The 18628-nt window shown below is 38.6% G+C and overlaps 2 protein-coding genes across 2 annotated transcripts; one reads left to right on the top strand and one right to left on the bottom strand.

Annotated features, from left to right (window-relative positions):
• Window positions 6762–8114, top strand: LOC109231030 (translation initiation factor IF-2). The gene is made up of 2 exons (XM_019396555.1): window positions 6762–6988; window positions 7705–8114. The coding sequence occupies exons 1-2, from the start codon at window positions 6863–6865 to the stop codon at window positions 7936–7938; spliced, it is 360 nt and encodes a 119-aa protein (XP_019252100.1). The 5' UTR covers window positions 6762–6862; the 3' UTR covers window positions 7939–8114.
• LOC109231029 (UNC93-like protein 1) lies at window positions 10755–12738 on the bottom strand. Its single transcript, XM_019396554.1, has 2 exons — window positions 11310–12738; window positions 10755–11204 (listed from the first exon to the last, which is right to left on the bottom strand). Exons 1-2 carry the CDS (start codon window positions 12482–12484, stop codon window positions 10949–10951), a joined length of 1431 nt encoding a protein of 476 aa, XP_019252099.1. The 5' UTR covers window positions 12485–12738; the 3' UTR covers window positions 10755–10948.

Raw genomic sequence — 18628 nt, 5'->3', positions numbered from 1 at the left:
AGGCGAAGAGCTCTCGTTGTGAGACTGGGGAGCTCAAGAATGAGATTGAACGATGAAGAAATAACATTCAATGTGCAGAAATCTTATGAGGCGACCAAGTGAATTCGCCAATTGCTCTCTTATTGATGCCATGGATGTAATCGTAGAGATTGATGATGAGATGCTGACTATTGAGGATCCCCTTGCTGCATGTTCTGATGAATTAGATGAGGGTTAATAGAGAAGAACTGGCAGCAAATGGGTATTTGGCGTAGAGGGTAGAGGGTTCTGGGATAGAACTCTTGGAATTTGAACCCTTGCACTTGGAAAATAGAGAAACTCCTCCAGCCAAGCCATCCATCGAAGAAACCACCAAAGCTGAGTTGAAGCCACTGCACCGCCCATCTCAGGTATGAGTTCCTTGGACCTGACTCCACATTACTTGTTCATTATCTTATCTAGTTTGTTAGATGTGCACAGCACAACAACTCTTGCAGTAACTGTAAGGAGTGTAAGACTGCCATTTAGGTGGACCATCTCTCTCTTTTGTGGCCAAGAACGGCCTTCCCAAAATTATGGGAATCTCTTCATCCACTTTACAGTCTAAGATCACAAAATCTGCAGGGAACACAAATTTCCCTACCTGAATCAACACATTATCCAAGATGCCAGAGGGTCGTTTCACAGTCCTGTCAGCCAGCTGCAACAACATAGAGGTGGGTCTAGCTCTTCCAATACCCAGCCTCTTATAAATTGCCAAGGGCATAAGATTAATGCTGGCCCCTAGATCACACAGTGCCTTAGCAAAAGCAAAATTACCAATAGTGCATGGAATTGTAAAGCTTCCTGGGTCAGACAGCTTTCCGCAATTGGTCTAGTCACCACTGCACTACAGGTCTGAGTAAGAGTAACTGTGGCCAAGTCTTGGAAATCAAATTTTCGGGACATTAAGTCCTTCATCATTTTTGCATACCCAGGCATCTTTTTCAAAGCATCAATCAATGGTATATTTACCTGGATTTGTTTCAGCATCTCAAAGAACTTCTTGTATTGCTCCTCCTTTTGGTACTTAGCCAGCCTCTGAGGGAAGGGTGTAGGAGGTCTCTTCTTCCCAATCATTTGGGATTGATCTTTATCAGCTGCCACATAACCTACTGGCTCCTTGGCTGTCTCACCTTCTTTCTCGGTCTCAATCTGAGTGCTATTTTCTTCCTGGGCAGGCTGGACTGTCACCTCTGTCACTTTCGTTGACTCATCCAGCTCAATAGGCACTGGTATGAGTGTCTCAGCCTGTCTGGCTTCTCGAGCCCTCTCTTGCTCTACATCCAAATCTCTACCATTACGTAGACTCACCGCCATCAGCTGCTTCGGGCCTTTGATCTTTTGGATTTATCTGGGTGTCTGCAGGTAGTGTCCCATGAGGACGATTGTTCAGAGACATCGAAATTTGGCCCATCTGCACTTCAATATTCTTGATCGCTGAATCATGTGCATCTACTCTCTCACTAATTTTTGCATTAGACCCAATAACCTGCTGCATCATTGTCTCAAGTCTAGCAAACCCATCTTCCTGCCGTCCACCATGCTGCTGCTGAGGAGGCTGGTACCCCTACTGCTGATTCTGATTGTTGTATCCCTGTGGCCTTTGATAAGGTGCCGTATTATTAGGGGGTCACATACCTCCCATGTTTCCATTGTTGAATTGTGGCTGGCCTGGCCTGTATGGCTGCTGCTGCTGACCCCAATTTTGACCCCCCTGTCTCTGGCCTCCATAATTAGACACATAATTCATGTCTTCAGGGTAGTGATGATGATCATGTTCTGCATTCCACTGGTTACCAATTGGCTGACTAATGCAAGATGTGCACAAGCCCCCATTGGTAGTGTCTACGATGTGTACCTGCTGCTTCTGCCCTGACTCTTCCACCTTTTTGGTGAGTATACTTATCTGTGTCAATAAGGTGGCCATATTTTCAGCCATAGAGTTAGATGGATCTAAAGGCACTGAGTGAACCACTGGGGTAATAGGTGCATTCCTGGTTATCCATCCCAAATTCTGTGCCATCTTGTCAAGCAGACTCTGGCCTTCTCTCCATGTTTTGCTCAGAAATGCTCCATCAGCTGAAGCATTAACTATGTTCTTCACGCTATCTGACAATCACATGTAAAACCGCTGTCCCAACATCAGATCTGGGACACCATGGTGTGGACATACAACCAGCATCCCCTTAAAGCATTCCCATGTTTCATGCAGTATATCCATTGGTCTCTGTTTAAAACTCAAAATTTCATCAATTTGTTGAGCAGTCTTGTTGGGTGGGTTGAACTTGTTGTGGAATTGTTTAACTAACTCCTCCCAAGTTGTTATAGAATTTATGGGGAGTGAGTTTAGCCAGGTCTGGGCAGCTCCTGTCACTGAGAATGGGAACAACAACAACTTGATTGCTTCCTGAGTTACGTTGGGCTGCCTTTGGGTTTTGCATATTGACAGGAAATTCTTCAAGTGATGCTGAGGATCTTCGACTTGTGACCCCGAAAATAGTCCCTTGTTTTGCAACAAGTGCACCATGTTATTCGTGATTTGGAATGATTCAACCTGTATCTGCGGGACTACAATCGTTGGGGCCAGATTTTCAGCTGTGGGTTGTGCCCAGTCATAGAGAGCAGCCTCTGGCACAGGAGGTGCCGGTGGATTGTTTTCGTGATCTCCCATGTTCGGTCCGGGTTGTTCAATTGTTTGTTGATGTTTGCTTTTTCGGTTGGCCCGGTTCAAGGCCTTGAAAACTTTTTCGGGATCTGATAGAGCTTCGAATACTTCACCAGTTCTCGTTGAGTTTCTAGGCATGCACCTGTGCAACCAAGTCAACAAACGTTAAAATTTCAATGTATAGATTGATTATAGAGAAAACTGACTACACTAAGAATTTTTGTATTTCTTTCAAATGTAATTAATAACACCGTTAATTCCCCGGCAACGGCGCCAAAATTTGATCACACCCAACTATGCCTTATAAAAAGGACACGCGGACGTTGCAAATATAATCTGAGTATTTAGCCCAGAGTCAAACCCACAAGGAATTAACCTATACATTACTTTCGTTAGACTTACTAAATTCCACGGAATCAACTTCCCAAACTTTTGAATAACAATTGATGGTATTTCTACTAACTACGAATGAAAGTAAATAAGCAGCTGAAAACTAACTACCATTAAGTTATAAACAATTAAGAGAAGGTTCTAAGGTTATGATTTCCCCTATTGATGGAATCCCTTCCGGTTATGCTTCACATAGAATCACCAAATCATCTCTATCAATCATGAGCGCTCCTCTTACCGTAAATCTCTCCCGAGTAATTACGATAATTTACTAGACGCTCTCTCCCGAGTTACGCTAGCTGGCTTTGTTTATTACAGCTCACTTTAGATTGCACCCAAGGCTTCGTTATCCCTAATCTCGCCTTTAAACCCGCAGTTATAGATCCCTCTTATACTTTGGGAGTGGTGTTGTTCAACAATCACCTAAATATGCACTCTCTCCCAAGTTATGCACACTAAATAGGCACAGCTAATTGAGGATCCTGTCAATTAACTACAACAAGCACGTAGTTGAACAAATAGAGATTAAACTGGCAAACTATATTAACATAATCAAGAAGTTCATCCTTCAATAGGTTCCATCAAAACCCTAGACAAAAGAATTAACTACTCATGCTAGTATTCATCACAACAATATTCAAATTCATCACAAATCGTAAAAACAAAAGGAAGAAAGGAAGAACTCGATGTTGAATTATCCTCCTTGCCTCTTGCCTCTCTTTTCCTTGCACTAAACTATGAAAACCTTGATAATCAATCCTTGGGCGAGCTTGACCTTCTATAGGTTAAGTGAATTTACCCCCAGACTTCCAAGTTTACCCCTGAAAATTAATGTTCCAGAACTGGGCTAGCGCGGCCGCGCTCGTGGGCGCGCTAGTAGCCTACCATTCTGCCTCAACCGTCTGGACTAGCGCGGTCGCGCTAGTGGACGCGCTAGTCCAGGCCTTTATTTCCTCGATTCTTTTTCACGTCTTCTCGCGTACTCAGCTCCTAGGGGTTTTTTCTTACTTCAATGTAGCTCCAATCACAGCTTTAAGGCCTCATACAAGCTCCTCACTCCTGCAACGTGTGAAATTCACAATTAGAGCTTATTTTTCATCATTTAACTATATTATAGCATTGAAACATAATCAAGCTGGGGGTAAAACAATCGCCAAATTACATAAATCTAGCCTATTATCAGTATCACTGGCCATTACCAATAATTTATTCCTAAATTTCACAAAAAATATGCAAAAACTTTATTTTTTTGATAGCTTTATTTTCCATAAGTGATTTATAATTACAAAGTCATACCATCAAATCAATATAAGTTTTCCCTATTGAACACCATTTATTATTTTGCATCGAATTCAACTTGCAATAAAAAGTTCAAATTACTATCATAACCTATGCCTCCCAATTAGTGTGAGGGTCGTTTGGTACATGGCAATGATTCTTAATCTAACTCCCAACTATATATGTTGTTGTTTCGGAATTATACTTTACGTTCCAAAGTTAGCCAAACACTTGAATAAGATTAGGAATAGAAGAACGAAGAACGAGGAAGACGACGGCAACCCTAAGTTTTCCTGAGGTTATGTTAGTATGACTTACTTCATTTTCTAAATTAAACTCCTAATAGACCTTGTTGTGGCCAAACGCACACGCAAGTGCACGCAATCGTCAAGTAATAAAGTGACTAAAAGGCGGATGTCGATCCCACGAGGACTTGTGATTAACTATTAACTAAATTAGACTATCCTAATTATCTAAACAAGAATTAAACCTAGAAGTATTTGATTCTAAACTAATTAAATAAAGAAATATAAATAATGAACTTTGAACAGAGAAATAGCAGATTTTTATGATATCAATGTAATGAAAATAATCTAGGGTTATGGGCTATCTAACATTCCTATTGTATTCTTCAATCGAATTGACTAACTAATATATCTAGTTTATTGGTTGACAGGGTTAATATTACTCATAAGAATCTGTCGAGTTCTTACTCGCCTATTCAAGCTAACCCAACGCCTATATGTCTATGGAGTTGGAATCAACAAGAACGCATTTATAATTCCTGTAAATCAACCAAGCAAGGCAATTAGGTATATGTCTATCCTAACCGCGAATCCGTTCCCCGATGCCCAGGTTCAAGAACTTGCTCTACTCAAGCCTATATGCAATCTAGAATTCCCACTTTCGAGTTCAACTCTAGATTCGTAGATAGTATTCAATTGGTGATCAAGCAATCAAATAATTAAGTGCAGGATTGAATAAATAAACCAATATGATAAACTAAGAAATCAAAATCAATATCCAAATAACAATAGTCATGAAAGAACCACAACCCTAGAACGTGAAATCTAGCTGCACATAGACATGGTAGCCAAACAACAAATCATACAAAGAAATATAAAAATTACTAAGTTTGATGGAAGAAAAGATGGAACTTGATGAGTTCCGGCCTCCACGGCGGCTCTGTGCTTGTGTTTTCCTCTAAAAAACGTCCTTCTCTCAAAATAGGTTTTAGGATGGCTTTTATATCAATTGGAGGCGTCTTGGGGTGAAAATAACCGAGTCCAAGTCGGAATAGGATACTCTAGCGACCCGAGCGTCCAGGGCAGCATGGGGCGCTGGCCCTGGCGCTCAAAATATTTGAGTACTGGAAACTGCGCCACAGCCAGCACCCCACGCTGGCTGTGGCCCTCAAAATTGACTTTTTGCCTTTTTGCTCCGATTTCGCTCCAATTCGCGCCCTTTCGTCCCAAATTGCATCCGAATGATTCCTACACATAGAAACACCATAATTTAGCACAAATCATCATATTAAACATCTCACATCATCAAAACAAGAGCAAAATGCGAGGCGATATATATCAAAATATACATACTTTAAACAAGAGCAAAATGCGAGACATATAATTCATTTAGAGAGCCAACACAATCTTTAGACTAACATTAATATAATTATTATTTAATTAAAGAAAGGGAATAAGAATGAACTCAATCGAATAAATCTTAATCAGTTACTCTTGCAAGACGCAAGAGGTCCAATTTGCTTAATTAATATTTAATTAGTCCTAATACCTAAAAGGCGTTTCAATATTTCATCAAATTCCTAAGGACCCTCTTCTGTTGACGATTTGTAAATGACACGATTCTAGTCTTATTTGACCGTCTCTTGTAGGAAGACTAATAGTAAGAAGTGAGTATTACTTTTCCTACATATTACATTTATTTGTATGTTAATAGCGCGATTGACTGATTGTGTATTGAATGTCTGCATCAGCTTGTGACATCCAATAGAAACTGAGAATTGTCTAGTCTAAGCTACAACTAGTATTTAGAACATAGACTGCTAAGTGGCTATTAATTATTATTTTTTTTGTCGAAAAAAACTATGGACAATATCGTATTTGTCATATTATATGAAGTGGAACAAGAAATTAGTTGTTATGACTAGGAATTAAGATGTGTGCCAGTTGCCATATCTCAGGTTCTCCGCCATGACAATGAATATTCAACGCATGTTTGTAACGAACTACAACGTCGAGGCCTCCCACTTTCTGATTCTCCGCAATAATAGTTTTAGGTCAATTGTTTACAGATTGTCCACAAAAACAGGTGCGCATGTTTCTACGATACAGCAACAAATTAGGCCATCCCTTCAACCTTTCTATAAAAACCTGCTTACTTCATTCTCAAATTCAAGCTTCAAACACAAGTAATTAAACAGCCCTCTCCTTTGATTCCTAATATTTTCTCAATCGCCTCCTAGCTCGCAAAGCTCAGACACTAGTCATGGGAGCCTGTGCGAGCAGACCTAAGGATTTGGACAAAGACTTGGCCCCTGCCCCTGCCCCTGCCCCTGCCGAGGAACATGCAGTCACCCCCAAGAAATCCGAGCAGGAAACTCCTGCTCCTCAGGTATGTATACAATCATCATTTGATCATTGTCATTTCACCCCCCAAAAAAAAAAATTGAACGTGTCTAGTTGCATTTTTTTGCTCTTAATTGTAGAAATGAAAGCGACACAAATAGAGCAGAATGGATATAGAAATCTATTGATCTACCGGACTCTAAAAAGGGATACCGCTTATTTTGAAACTAGAAACTTGATGGTTTTCAAGCGAAATTTAAAGCTAATTTTAACATAAGGACCAATGTCTTGTCAAATCCACTTCAGCACTGATCTTGACCAGCCTAAAATATATGGCATGTTGGAGAATCACCTACTTTTTTTATGACCGACATATCCGTTTGGGGCCGACCCTTAGGACCAACTACACCCTTCAAAACTCGGGAATAATAGCCCCCCATCTACCCTTCTCCACTTAAATATTAGGCTTGGATTGCATGAAGCATGGCGCAAACCTGAGACCTAAGTCACAAGTCCCTAACCTTTGCCCCTGGACTAAGCCCTAGAGCGGAGAAACACCGACTTTTGAGAACCAAAATGTGGCAATTAATATAGAAAGTGCCAAGAAATTAACATTATGTATCTTTTTCACTTTTTTGTTCGAAACCATTACTCAACATAACGTCCAAATTCATATATTTTGCCCCAACTAATTTAAATTTAGGGATGAGGCTTACTGCAATAATATTGTTTGAATTTTGTTTTTGCTATAAATAATCTCAGGAGAAGAAAGATGGGGAGGAGACTAAGAAAGAGGAGCCTTTGGTAGACGTCTCTGAACCAGCATCAGAAGCTCCCAAGATTGAGGAAGTTGCCAAAAACACCGCCGAGGAGGTGAAGGCAAAGGAGGAGGAGACAGCCAAACCAGCTGAGGAAGTCAAAGTTGAGGAGCCCAAAGAACAGCCAGCAGAGGGGAAGAAGGAGGTAGAAGACACCCCAAAAGCTGTTGCTCAATAAACAATTAAAAAATCCAAAACACAATTGTTACATCCCTTGTTAATTTTCTTTTGCATCTAATTTTGTCATAATATCATATTGGAATGTTTTGCTAGTTTTTTTTATTTGTTGTGGCTCATGTAGTAAAACAAAAGAAAAAATAAATAAAGAAGAGATTCCTATATGTTTGTCCTGTACTTCTTATTTGTCTATCTAATTTACTACTATGGATTCATAAATTTGACGAGTTATATTTAGTGACCCGGTCATACATTAAGCTTTCTGAGAAAACAATAATGTAACAACACATTGTCCTGTTTTTCGTATCCAAGTTAAAACTTGTTCCGTCACTGTATGTTCAAGAAAATTCACCGTATTTCCATCTACATAATTAGAGAAAGTCAGCAAACATAATGCTGACTTTCAGACCCTAAACAAGATCTTCTTAAGATTCAGCTACAGCTCAATGGACATGACGTTCAGAAGCTTTTGAAGTTTATAGGTTGTGAAATTGTCACGGAATCAATAATTCGTATTACTAGGTTCGCAATTAAGAGCCCGTTTAGACATAAATTTTTTTTTCCTTTTTCCAAAGATTTTTTTACCTTTTTTTGAAACCAGCGTTTGTTCATAAAATTTCCAATTTTCACTTGAAGATGCATTTTGGAAATTTTCGAAAACTTAAAAAATTCCAAAAAACTGTTTTTCAAAATTTTCGCTCAAACCACTCACAAAACTTCAAAAATAACCCAAACTGAAATTTATGTCCAAACACAACTCTAAATTTCAACGGTAAAGGGTCTGTATGTCCCTCTACTATTAACAATTGTTTAAAAATATCCTTCGTTATACTATCGGGTCAAAAAACTCCTTACCGTTACACTATTAAACAAAAATGCCCCTAAACAGACGGAATAGACACGTGTCACTCTCATATTTAATTGACCCATCCCCAATTTAAAATACTCAATACCTCTATTATCCGACCCGTTATCCGACCCTAAACCCCCTCCCCTAAAATAACCCCACGAGACACGACCCTCTTCTCTTCTCTCACCTTACACCAAAACCACCGGAAAACATGGCAGCTCACTGGAAAATTCCTCCTATAGTACTAACCTCCACTAAATTGCCCCCCCCCGGTCTCCCTTCTTCTCTTCTTCTTTTTCTTTGTGTTTCATCATCCAAACAGCAAAGCCACACCAAATAAGCGAACGGAACTGGTGAAACTCACAAGAAAAATCACAAAGCCAACACCACTACAAATCTTGGCCAAAACACCACTGCCTTACTTTTGTTATCTTTTTCAAAACAAAAAAAAGCACCGCCTTACCCCGTTCCTTCATTTTCTTCTACTTATTTTCTTTTTCTGCTTCTCAATTTGTGGGATCTAAAAAAATCAGAGGTTTTGCCATTTTCTGGACTTCGCCGGAAAATAAAACCTAGCCAGGTCCCACTGAAATTCTCGAATTTGCTTTTTTTTTTTCCTGTGACCTTTAGATAGCTGCTCATATTGATAAAAAAATCGATGACCTTAATTAGAAATCTGTTCATGTTAATAATAGTTGATAGAAATTACACCAAAAAATTATTTTACTAATTGCTGGATACATTGCCAGAAACCTGCTCGAAATTACACTAAAAAGATGCCCTTCTTTCCATGACCACCATACATATGAGGTATACTTCCCTAAATCACCCCTCTTAAAGATTCAATTTTTACAATTTGGGATTATATGAATGAGTATCTCGGTATTTTTGGATTTGTTGTGAAAAAGGTGAAAATGGTGAGCTGATTAAACCCAGATTTGGATTTGGATGTCAAGTATGTGGGTCGGAGCGGATTCGGTCCAATTTGGGTTATTAAAAAGAACCAGATGGCCTTGAGCCTTCAATCAACACCATGTATCTATTCTGTCTCTCTATGGGCATTTTTGTTTTAATAGTATAACGGTAAGGAGTTTTTTGACCCGATAGTATAACGAAAGACATTTTTAAACAACTGTTAATAGTAGAGGGACATATTAGACCCTTTGCCGAAATTTCAAATACCATTTTCACTTGGAAATCTTTTTCATCATCTTTTGGAATTTTACAATTCTCATGTCCAAACACCTACTAACTATTTATACATATTTAATGAATTTCATAACATAAATACGAAAAAGTGATCGGATTTGGCAAAACCCGCACCTAATAGGCTAGCTCCGTCTCTGATGACATTTTGTCCAGTATTCAATCAGAAAAGAAATCCCAAGGCAAGTATCACATGTTGCCAAAGTGCACAGTCCTCAGCAAACTGTAAAACCCAGCAATATGGACACTGAAATCAGATTGATGCATAAGTTTGCTTCTGGGCCTTGTACACACAGTTTGGAAGCTAGTTATGCTTGAAGTCGTTGATAAAGAGAATAATCTTATCCTTTGAACAATTAAAAATGGACAGCATTAAATTAGAACATCAAAATGGGACTAAATTGGTCCTAGTTACTTTCGGGTAGAGTGGAAGAAGGGGGAATTCTCGAACCAGAAAAGGATACGAAGGAGTACAGTTCGTTTGAAAAACTATAATCTGTTTATCCGGTGTTTAGATTTTTCAAAACCCCATGGGAATGCAGAAGAAAAATGATATCTCATATAAAATGGCATGAGCCAGCAACGTAAATTGAAAGTTAGATATAGTATTTGAAAATTAATTTCTTAAGATAACCGCCAGGTATTAGATTCCAGAGAAAGGAAATTGAGAAAACTGTTGAAAGGTCATACCATTTGGAGGTATTAGATGGAAAGAAACCAACATTTATCATTTCCTTGTGCGAAATAAAAGAGCAAGAGCATAAAATCAAAATTGCTGTAGCTGTAAGAATATTAGAAAAAATGATTACTGGAAACTGAAGAGAATTAAACACACATTAGCTAAGAAATTTTACGCAGCGACTGAACTAAATTATACTGTGGTTGATTGTCCACACTTTACAGTTTTGTCCCAATAATAAATCAGGTGAACAAAGCTAAAGATAGCTGGTAGGAACTACTCCTTATTGGGCTTGTCCACTGTAGTACTAATGTCATGGTTCGAAGGAATCGCAACCTCCTTAGTTGCTCCCTCTTCTTCTTTGTTGTCATCCTTCACAGCTAATAGTATAAGAGCTATCAGTAAGGGAAAACTAATGGTGGTTAGCGTCCAATTCGCGATAAGCTGGTTCAGGAATGTCACGTTACGTGAATCAACTTGCCAAGCAACGGCTCCTCCTGCACTTTGTATTCCTTTATAGAAGCCAGTATACCTGTGAATACAGATAGCGAATCCAATTTTAACCAACACATTGTGTTCCTTGTAACTTGTAAGCATTGACTAATGAATTTGTAGTATTAAGTACATGAAATTTTACCTGCTGAGAATCTCAGAATCATCGGCCAATGCTCCTATGACCCAATAAACCATGCTCTGAAACATGGCATCAAGTAATCCATAACTAAAATACAAGACAAATGGACCAGCAAATTTAGAACCATCCTTGAAATCCAGTAATACTATGTGATCAGGTACATCTTCGCAGGAATATTTAAGCTGTTTCGCGAGTCCTCCACCCCAAATTGCTGTCGAAAGCAGGCCAACAATAATAATACCAACCAATCCCCTAGCTCTCCTGCTCTTAAAGCTATAGTCCATTATAGACCCGATGAACACTGAACCGATCATCTGTGCACCCCAATAGAACACATTGTTCAAACCTCGAGTCCTCAAATTGAACAATACCCCGTTAACATTATTGAACTGATAAGTATAAAAAAAGTTACTAGCAACCGAGGCTGGAACCATCAACAACATTTTCCAATTCCCAAACAGTTTGAGTATTTGCAGCAATTCAACAGACACACTCGAGTACTTTATATTAGTACACTTGGAACCATCGTTCCTAGTAACCTTACTAGGATGCAAAATTGCTAAAGAAAGAAAGGTTCCAATTGCCATGAAAATCATGAATCCAATATAAGTACCATCATTAACAGAGGCCGCGGTAGTTCTATTATAATTCGATACAAAAGGAATAAGTCCGCCAATAACACCACCCATGTTAAAAATACTCCAAAACATAGAGATATATGTACCTTTCCTATCATGTGGCGGATACGACGTCATAATAGCTCCCTGAGCAGCCCATAAAAGGCCCGCGCCAATACCAAGAAGACCACCAGCAACTACGACGAAAGCCTGATGTTTATGGTGATTGTAGTAGAGAAAAGATCCCGCGTACAATATATAAGTCGAACATCCAACAAATAGAGTTTTTTGAGGACCTAATATGTTGTAAATGCCACCACCCAAAATTCCAAATATGGCAAAAGTTGTGTAGAGAGCAGTGTTAGCGTTGTTAGCTGCGGTGTGGTCTACTTGACCACCACCACCCATTCCAGAGAGTGCATTAAACATCCCTGGACAACAAAAACATACCAATCCAATCAAACCAACTTGAACCAGTGGTGAATTATACCTGAAAATTGAATTATTTGGAGGTGAATTAGGTAACCCTTTTCCAGTTTCTTCATCTCCGTAAGAACCCATAACGCTATGGTCTCGGATTACACGGATCAAATATAAGAAAAAAATGGGAGTATCGAATCTGGCAATATATAGGGACGATAAAACAGTGGTGGAATTAAATTGGGAACTTTGAAAGCAAGGATTGGATGAATATGAATTAAAGACTGGTTGTTTTGTTGACAATAAGTTTAAGATTCTCTTTTTATAGAGTGTCGTACTGGTTATTGCAGGTGTTTTTAAAAATTAAATTCATAACTGGGCCTCGGGACTATTGCATCGCTGACAATTGGATAAAATTGGTAAAATCGGTGCCTCATTGGCTACATAGGTAATTACGAGTAGTTTAACGTTTTATTACAAATGGTTTCCAATTATCACGGCTAGTTTGATTCCGATGTTTTACGATGACCTTAATTAACCCAGAAATTGAATATTCTAAACTTTTATGTTTTGTCGTTGAGTATCACGTTTGTCTCTGAATAAAATATAGTTAAGATATGTCATTTTCGTCGTTATCCTCCGGAGTTGTAGGTAAAGTGCACATTCCGCCGATATTTATCTTGTTAATTTAATGTTGGAAGCAGAAGCATGAAGTAACAGGCAACAATTCAAAAAGTTTTGCTGGCAAAAAGAAGATTAGATAGCAATAATTTATAAATGGTCAAAGGTTTTTTTTTAAGGTTCTTTTAAGGCAAGCCTGCAGGGACGGAGCTAGCACGCCAACATGTACGGGTTCGGTCAAACCCGATAGTTTTGTTAAATTCTATATTTATTTTTAAAATTTATTGAATAATTAAAATTTAATGACTTAAAATGATTAAAATTCCGAACTTATATGTGTATGGGTCCAAATTTGGCAACAACGACAGCTGTTAAGTAAGGTACGGAACGAGGTAGGGCTGCTTAGATTGGGCAGTTATTTACTCTTAACGGTTTGGCTTATTGGTTATCGACTTCTTAATGTATTAATCCGCTAGTCACCCAATAAGATTGATAGAAGACTGATCAGAAAAGGATGAAGATTTATAAGTGAAAAATAGAGCAGAGAAAGAGGCAATAGACGTGAAAAAGAAATTGCTTGACTGATTAACTACAATGCTGCAACTGCAGTCTTTTTATAACAGAAAAACATAGCAAACTTAAGCTAAAAATTAGGAACTACCCCACAAAGTTTTCTTGTAAAAACCAAAAAACCACGTTAAACTACTTCCTAAGGACTAGGACAAACCTAAAAAGTAGGAGTTTTATTTACTAACACCCTCCCTTAAACTGAAAGCTTTCGAGCTTCAGTTTATCTTCAATTTCTTGAGTTCTTCCATGGTGCAAAGTCCCAGCAATCTTCTCAAATTTTGGAAAGAAAGTAACTTGAGAGGTTTAGTGAAAATATCCGCCAACTGCTCTTCACTCTGGCAATATGTTAGCTCTATTGTTCCTTCATTGTTGAGATCTCGTAAGAAATAGTACTTCACGTCAATGTGTTTGCTTCTTCCATGTAGCACCGGATTCTTTGACAACTTGATGGCAGAGTTGTTGTCACAGAAAATTGTAGTTGCTTTTTCTTGTTTGAATTTTAGTTCTTCAAGAATTCTCCTTAACCAAACAGCTTGACAAGCACAAGTTGTAGCAGCAACAAATTCAGCTTCGGTACTTGACAAAGTGACAATTGATTGCTTCTTAGAAGACCACGAAACAGCCCCCGTACCTAACATAAAAAAATAACCTGAAGTGCTCCTTCTGTCGTCTTGATCTCCTGCATAATCACTGTCAGTAAAACCAATCAAATCAGATTTTTCACCCTTCTTGTAGAACAAAACAAAATCCTTAGTTCCCTGTAAGTAGCGAAGGATTCTCTTAGCAGCTAGCAGGTGAATTTCAGTTGGGCTCTCCATGTATCTGCTTATGAGACTTACAGCATACATGATGTCGGGCCTTGTAGCAGTAAGATACATCAAACTACCTACAATTTGCTTGTAGAATGTGCTGTCCACCTTCTTTCCGCTTCCAACTTTGCATAGCTTCAAGCTAAACTCAACTGGAGTGTTGGCGGGATTGCAATTATGCATCTTGAACCTGTCCAAAATTTCTCGTACATACTTCTTTTAGGAAACAAATATTCCATCATCAGATTGTACTACTTCTAATCCAAGAAAGTAATGCATCTTGCCAAGATCGGACATTTCAAACTCATCCATCATAGACTTCTTGAAATCGGCAAACATGATACTATCATTCCCAGTAAATATAAGATCATCGACATATAAACACACAATGAGTATTTTTCCAGATTCTCTAGTTTTAACAAAAAGAGAGTGTTCATATGGGCATTTCAGAAAACCAACTTTTAGAAAGTATGCCTCAATACGACTATACCAAGCTCGCGGCGCTTGTTTTAGTTCGTAAAGAGCCTTTTTCAACTTGTACACCTTATGCTCATTTCCAATTTTTATATAACCAGGAGGTTGTTCTACAAATACCTGTTCTTCCAAGTGCCCATACAAAAATGTCGATTTGACATCTAATTGGAAAATAGGCCAAGAATTCTGTGCCGCTAATGCAATCACCAATCTGATTGTATCGTGTCTTGCAACCGGAGCAAATAATTCTGTGTAGTCAATTCCATATTCTTGTTTGTATCCTTTAGCCACTAAGCGTGCCTTATACTTGTCAATTCACCATCTTCTTTCAGCTTTGTCTTGAATACCCACTTCACACCAATAGTTTTGTGCCCTTTTGGAAGATCTGATAGCTCCCAGGTGCCATTTCTTTCAATAGCATCAATTTCGTCATCCATAGCTTTCCTCCATTTATCCTCTTTGATAGTATTTTCAAAAGTTGTAGGATCACTATCTGCAAACAATGTAAAGTAGGAAAAATCATCTTCATTTACATCAATTCCTATTAGCTCATAATCTATCATCCACACGGGCCTTTTGCGAGCACGACGAAGAGACTCATCTGGTGCATCAATTTCTTCCAAAGCTAAGGGTGAAATTTCAGCCGCTGCTGGATTAGAATTTTCAGAATTTTCGGGTATTGTTGTTGCTTCTTCGACTTCATTATCAATTAAGATTGGAATAGACTGCTGCATATTCTAATCCCAAGAGTTTTCTTCATAAAAAATAACATCTCTGCTGGTCACAACCTTCTTTGTCAATGGATTGAACAACTTGTATGCCTTGGATGCGTCGCTAACACCAAGAAAGACATACTTCTCGCTTTTGTCATCAAGCTTCTTCCTCTTCTCGTCTGGGATATGTGCATAGCCAACGCAACCAAAAGTTTTAAAATGATCTACAGCAGGTTTCCTTCCACTCCAAGCCTCCTTTGGAGTCATGTTTTGAACATCAAATGTTGGACTTCTATTCAAAATATGAATACTCCAATTTACTACTTCTGGCCAGAATATCTTTGGAACTTTTCCTCGAGCTAGCAAGCTTTGAACCATGTTGAGAATGGTTCTATTCTTCCTCTCCGATACACCATTTTGTTATGGTATATATGCCGTTGTGAGCTCTTTTCGAATGCCATGAGTCCAACAAAATTCTTCAAATGCCTTAGAGCAATATTCGCCTCCACGGTCTATTCGGAAGCTCTTGATGGTCTTTCCTGTCTCATTCTCCACATTAGCTTTGAAGCTTTTAAATACATTAAAAGCCTCTATTTTTTCCCGCAGAAAATACACCCAAGTCTTTCTAGAATAATCGTCAATGAAGGTAATAAAATACCTTTTGCCTCCAATAGAGATTGGTCTTATTGGCCCACATATGTCAGAGTGAACCAACTCCAAAACATGCTTTGATCGCCATGATTTGCCTTTCGGGAATTGAGATCGGTGTTGTTTGCCAACAACAACACATTGTTCACAAATTTGAGAAGGAGCAGTAATTTGAGGAAGACCTGTGACCATGTTCTTCTCCTGAAGTATCTTCAATCCTCCAAAACTCAAATGACCATAACGAAAATGCCACAACCATGAGGGATTCTTCACTTCCGTCATCAAACAAGATTGAATACTATCAATCTTTATCGAAAATAATCTGTTGGAACTCATCTGAACTATTGCTATAGCTCCTCTCACGGGGTCATAAATTTACACTCACCCTTCTTAATAGTGATGACATAACCTTTCTCTTGCAACTGACCAACACTCAGTAAGTTGCTTTTCAAATCAGGAACATATAACACATTAGAGATTGTTTCCACAAAACCATTCTTGGTTTTGATCTTGATGTCACCTTTTCCCGTTGCATCCACAATAGAACAATCACCAAAACTAACTTTAGAACGGAAGCCTTCATTTAAGTAAGAAAAGCAAGACTTACTTCCAATCATGTGATTAGTGCAGCCTGTGTCTAAATACCAAACATCTCGCTCGGTTTCCTTCTCTACTTGAATTGCCATCAACAAGGTCTCACCTTCCTTGTTCTCCGCGTAATTGGACTTCTCTTCCTTTTCTTTGTCATTAGGCAGCCTAGATAGTATAACATTCAGATACGTAATGACCAAATTTATGACATCTATAGCACTCTATCTTGGATTTGTCATAATCTCGACCTCTGTCTTTGCCTTGAGATTGATCATTATTTGCTTTGAAATTCCTACAGGAATCTCTATCTCCATGATCTCTTCTTCTTCTGCCTCGACCTCTACCTCTACCCCTTCCTCTGGAATTGGAAGAAGAAATAAAAGTAGAAGCCTTCAAAGCCTGCTCATCAGAAGTTGAACTACGGTTCATCTTCTGCCCATGCACCAATAAGGAGCTCTGCAATTCGTCAAGTGATAAGACATCCATGTCTTTTGACTCCTCAATGGAGCAAACGACATAATCATATTTTAGTGTCAGAGAGTGCAATATCTTTTCCACTATTACGACGTTGCCCATGTTCTCACCATGGAATCGCATCTTGTTGCATATCTTCATGGTTCTAGCACAGTAGTTGGTTACGGATTCTCCTTCCTTCATCTGCAAGGTTTCAAAGTCCCTCCTCAAGGCTTGAAGCTGTGCTCGCTTCACTCTTGTAGAGCCTTGATACTTTTTCTTCATGGAATCCCATATATCCTTGGAAGTTTCTTTGCAAAAAATGGTTTCCAAGATGGGACGCTCAATAGCCTGAAAGAGATAATTTTTTGCCTTTAAATCTTTCAACTTTCTTGCTTCAAACTCAGTCTTTTGAGCATCTTTTCGCCTACTGCTGGTGCTTTAATGCTGTCTTCAACAATTGGCCAATACTCTTTTGACCGTAGGAAATTCTCCATCAGCATACTCCAGTGGTCATAGTGACCATCAAAACGGGGAATAGCTTCTTGCACAAAATTGCTCTCTGAAGCCATAGATGAAGAACAATTTTTTTGTTTTTGGGTAAACTCTCTCTCTCACGGGTTTATGTTTTTTCTGGATCTAACCTTGCTCTGATACCACTGATAGAAAACTGATCAGAAAAGGATGAAGATTTATAAGTGAAAAATAGAGCAGAGAAAGAGGCAATAGACGTGAAAAAGAAATTGCTTGACTGATTAACTACAATGCTGCAACTGCAGTCTTTTTATAACAGAAAAACATAGCAAACTTAAGCTAAAAATTAGGAACTACCCCACAAAGTTTTCTCCTAAAAACCAAAAAACCATGTTAAACTACTTCCTAAGGACTAGGACAAACCTAAAAAGTAGGAGTTTTATTTACTAACAAAGATATCGGGTGGATTGGTATCGGTTTAGCTCTTATCGGGCGGTTTATCAGCCTAATTGAATATATACTGGTTTCACGCAAGTCTCCACTCACAACTTACCGTAGGAAGCAGAAAATTTATTGTCCAAGCGAATGCAAACAATCTTTCTGGATAATGCATTGCCACAATCACAGCAATAAGTATACACACCATCACTATACCAATGATGAGGGTCTTTATCAACCCTTCCCTGTTGCCATTCTTGTTGGTGCCATTATTATGATCAAGCTCGGGGCTTATGTTCATATGATCAGGTGCAGGTTCTGTCCAAGTGACCTCATCGGATTTATTCACATGATCAGGCGCTGGTTCTGTCCAAGTATACGTATTTAGGAATTAAGCGTTAGAGATAGAGTACCGGAAGTAGAAGGGTTTTTGATATTTAATATATATATGGATAAAAATAAATTTATATATATATATATATATATATATATAT

The sequence above is a fragment of the Nicotiana attenuata genome, chromosome 8, assembly GCF_001879085.1.
Source record: "Nicotiana attenuata strain UT chromosome 8, NIATTr2, whole genome shotgun sequence".
NCBI classification, from domain to species: domain Eukaryota; kingdom Viridiplantae; phylum Streptophyta; class Magnoliopsida; order Solanales; family Solanaceae; genus Nicotiana; species Nicotiana attenuata.
Note: the sequence above shows the minus strand (reverse complement) of the source record. Positions and strands in the feature narration are given on the sequence as shown.

Excerpts from the sequence above, each read along its gene's own strand:
- LOC109231030 (XM_019396555.1), top strand. The coding sequence starts at position 6,863 with ATGGGAGCCTGTGCGAGCAGACCTAAGGATTTGGACAAAGACTTGGCC. Across the intron at positions 6,989-7,704 it reads AGGAAACTCCTGCTCCTCAG|GAGAAGAAAGATGGGGAGGA; the intron begins GTATGTATACAA and ends AAATAATCTCAG.
- LOC109231029 (XM_019396554.1), bottom strand. The coding sequence starts at position 12,484 with ATGGGTTCTTACGGAGATGAAGAAACTGGAAAAGGGTTACCTAATTCA. Across the intron at positions 11,205-11,309 it reads GATTCTGAGATTCTCAGCAG|GTATACTGGCTTCTATAAAG; the intron begins GTAAAATTTCAT and ends CTGTATTCACAG.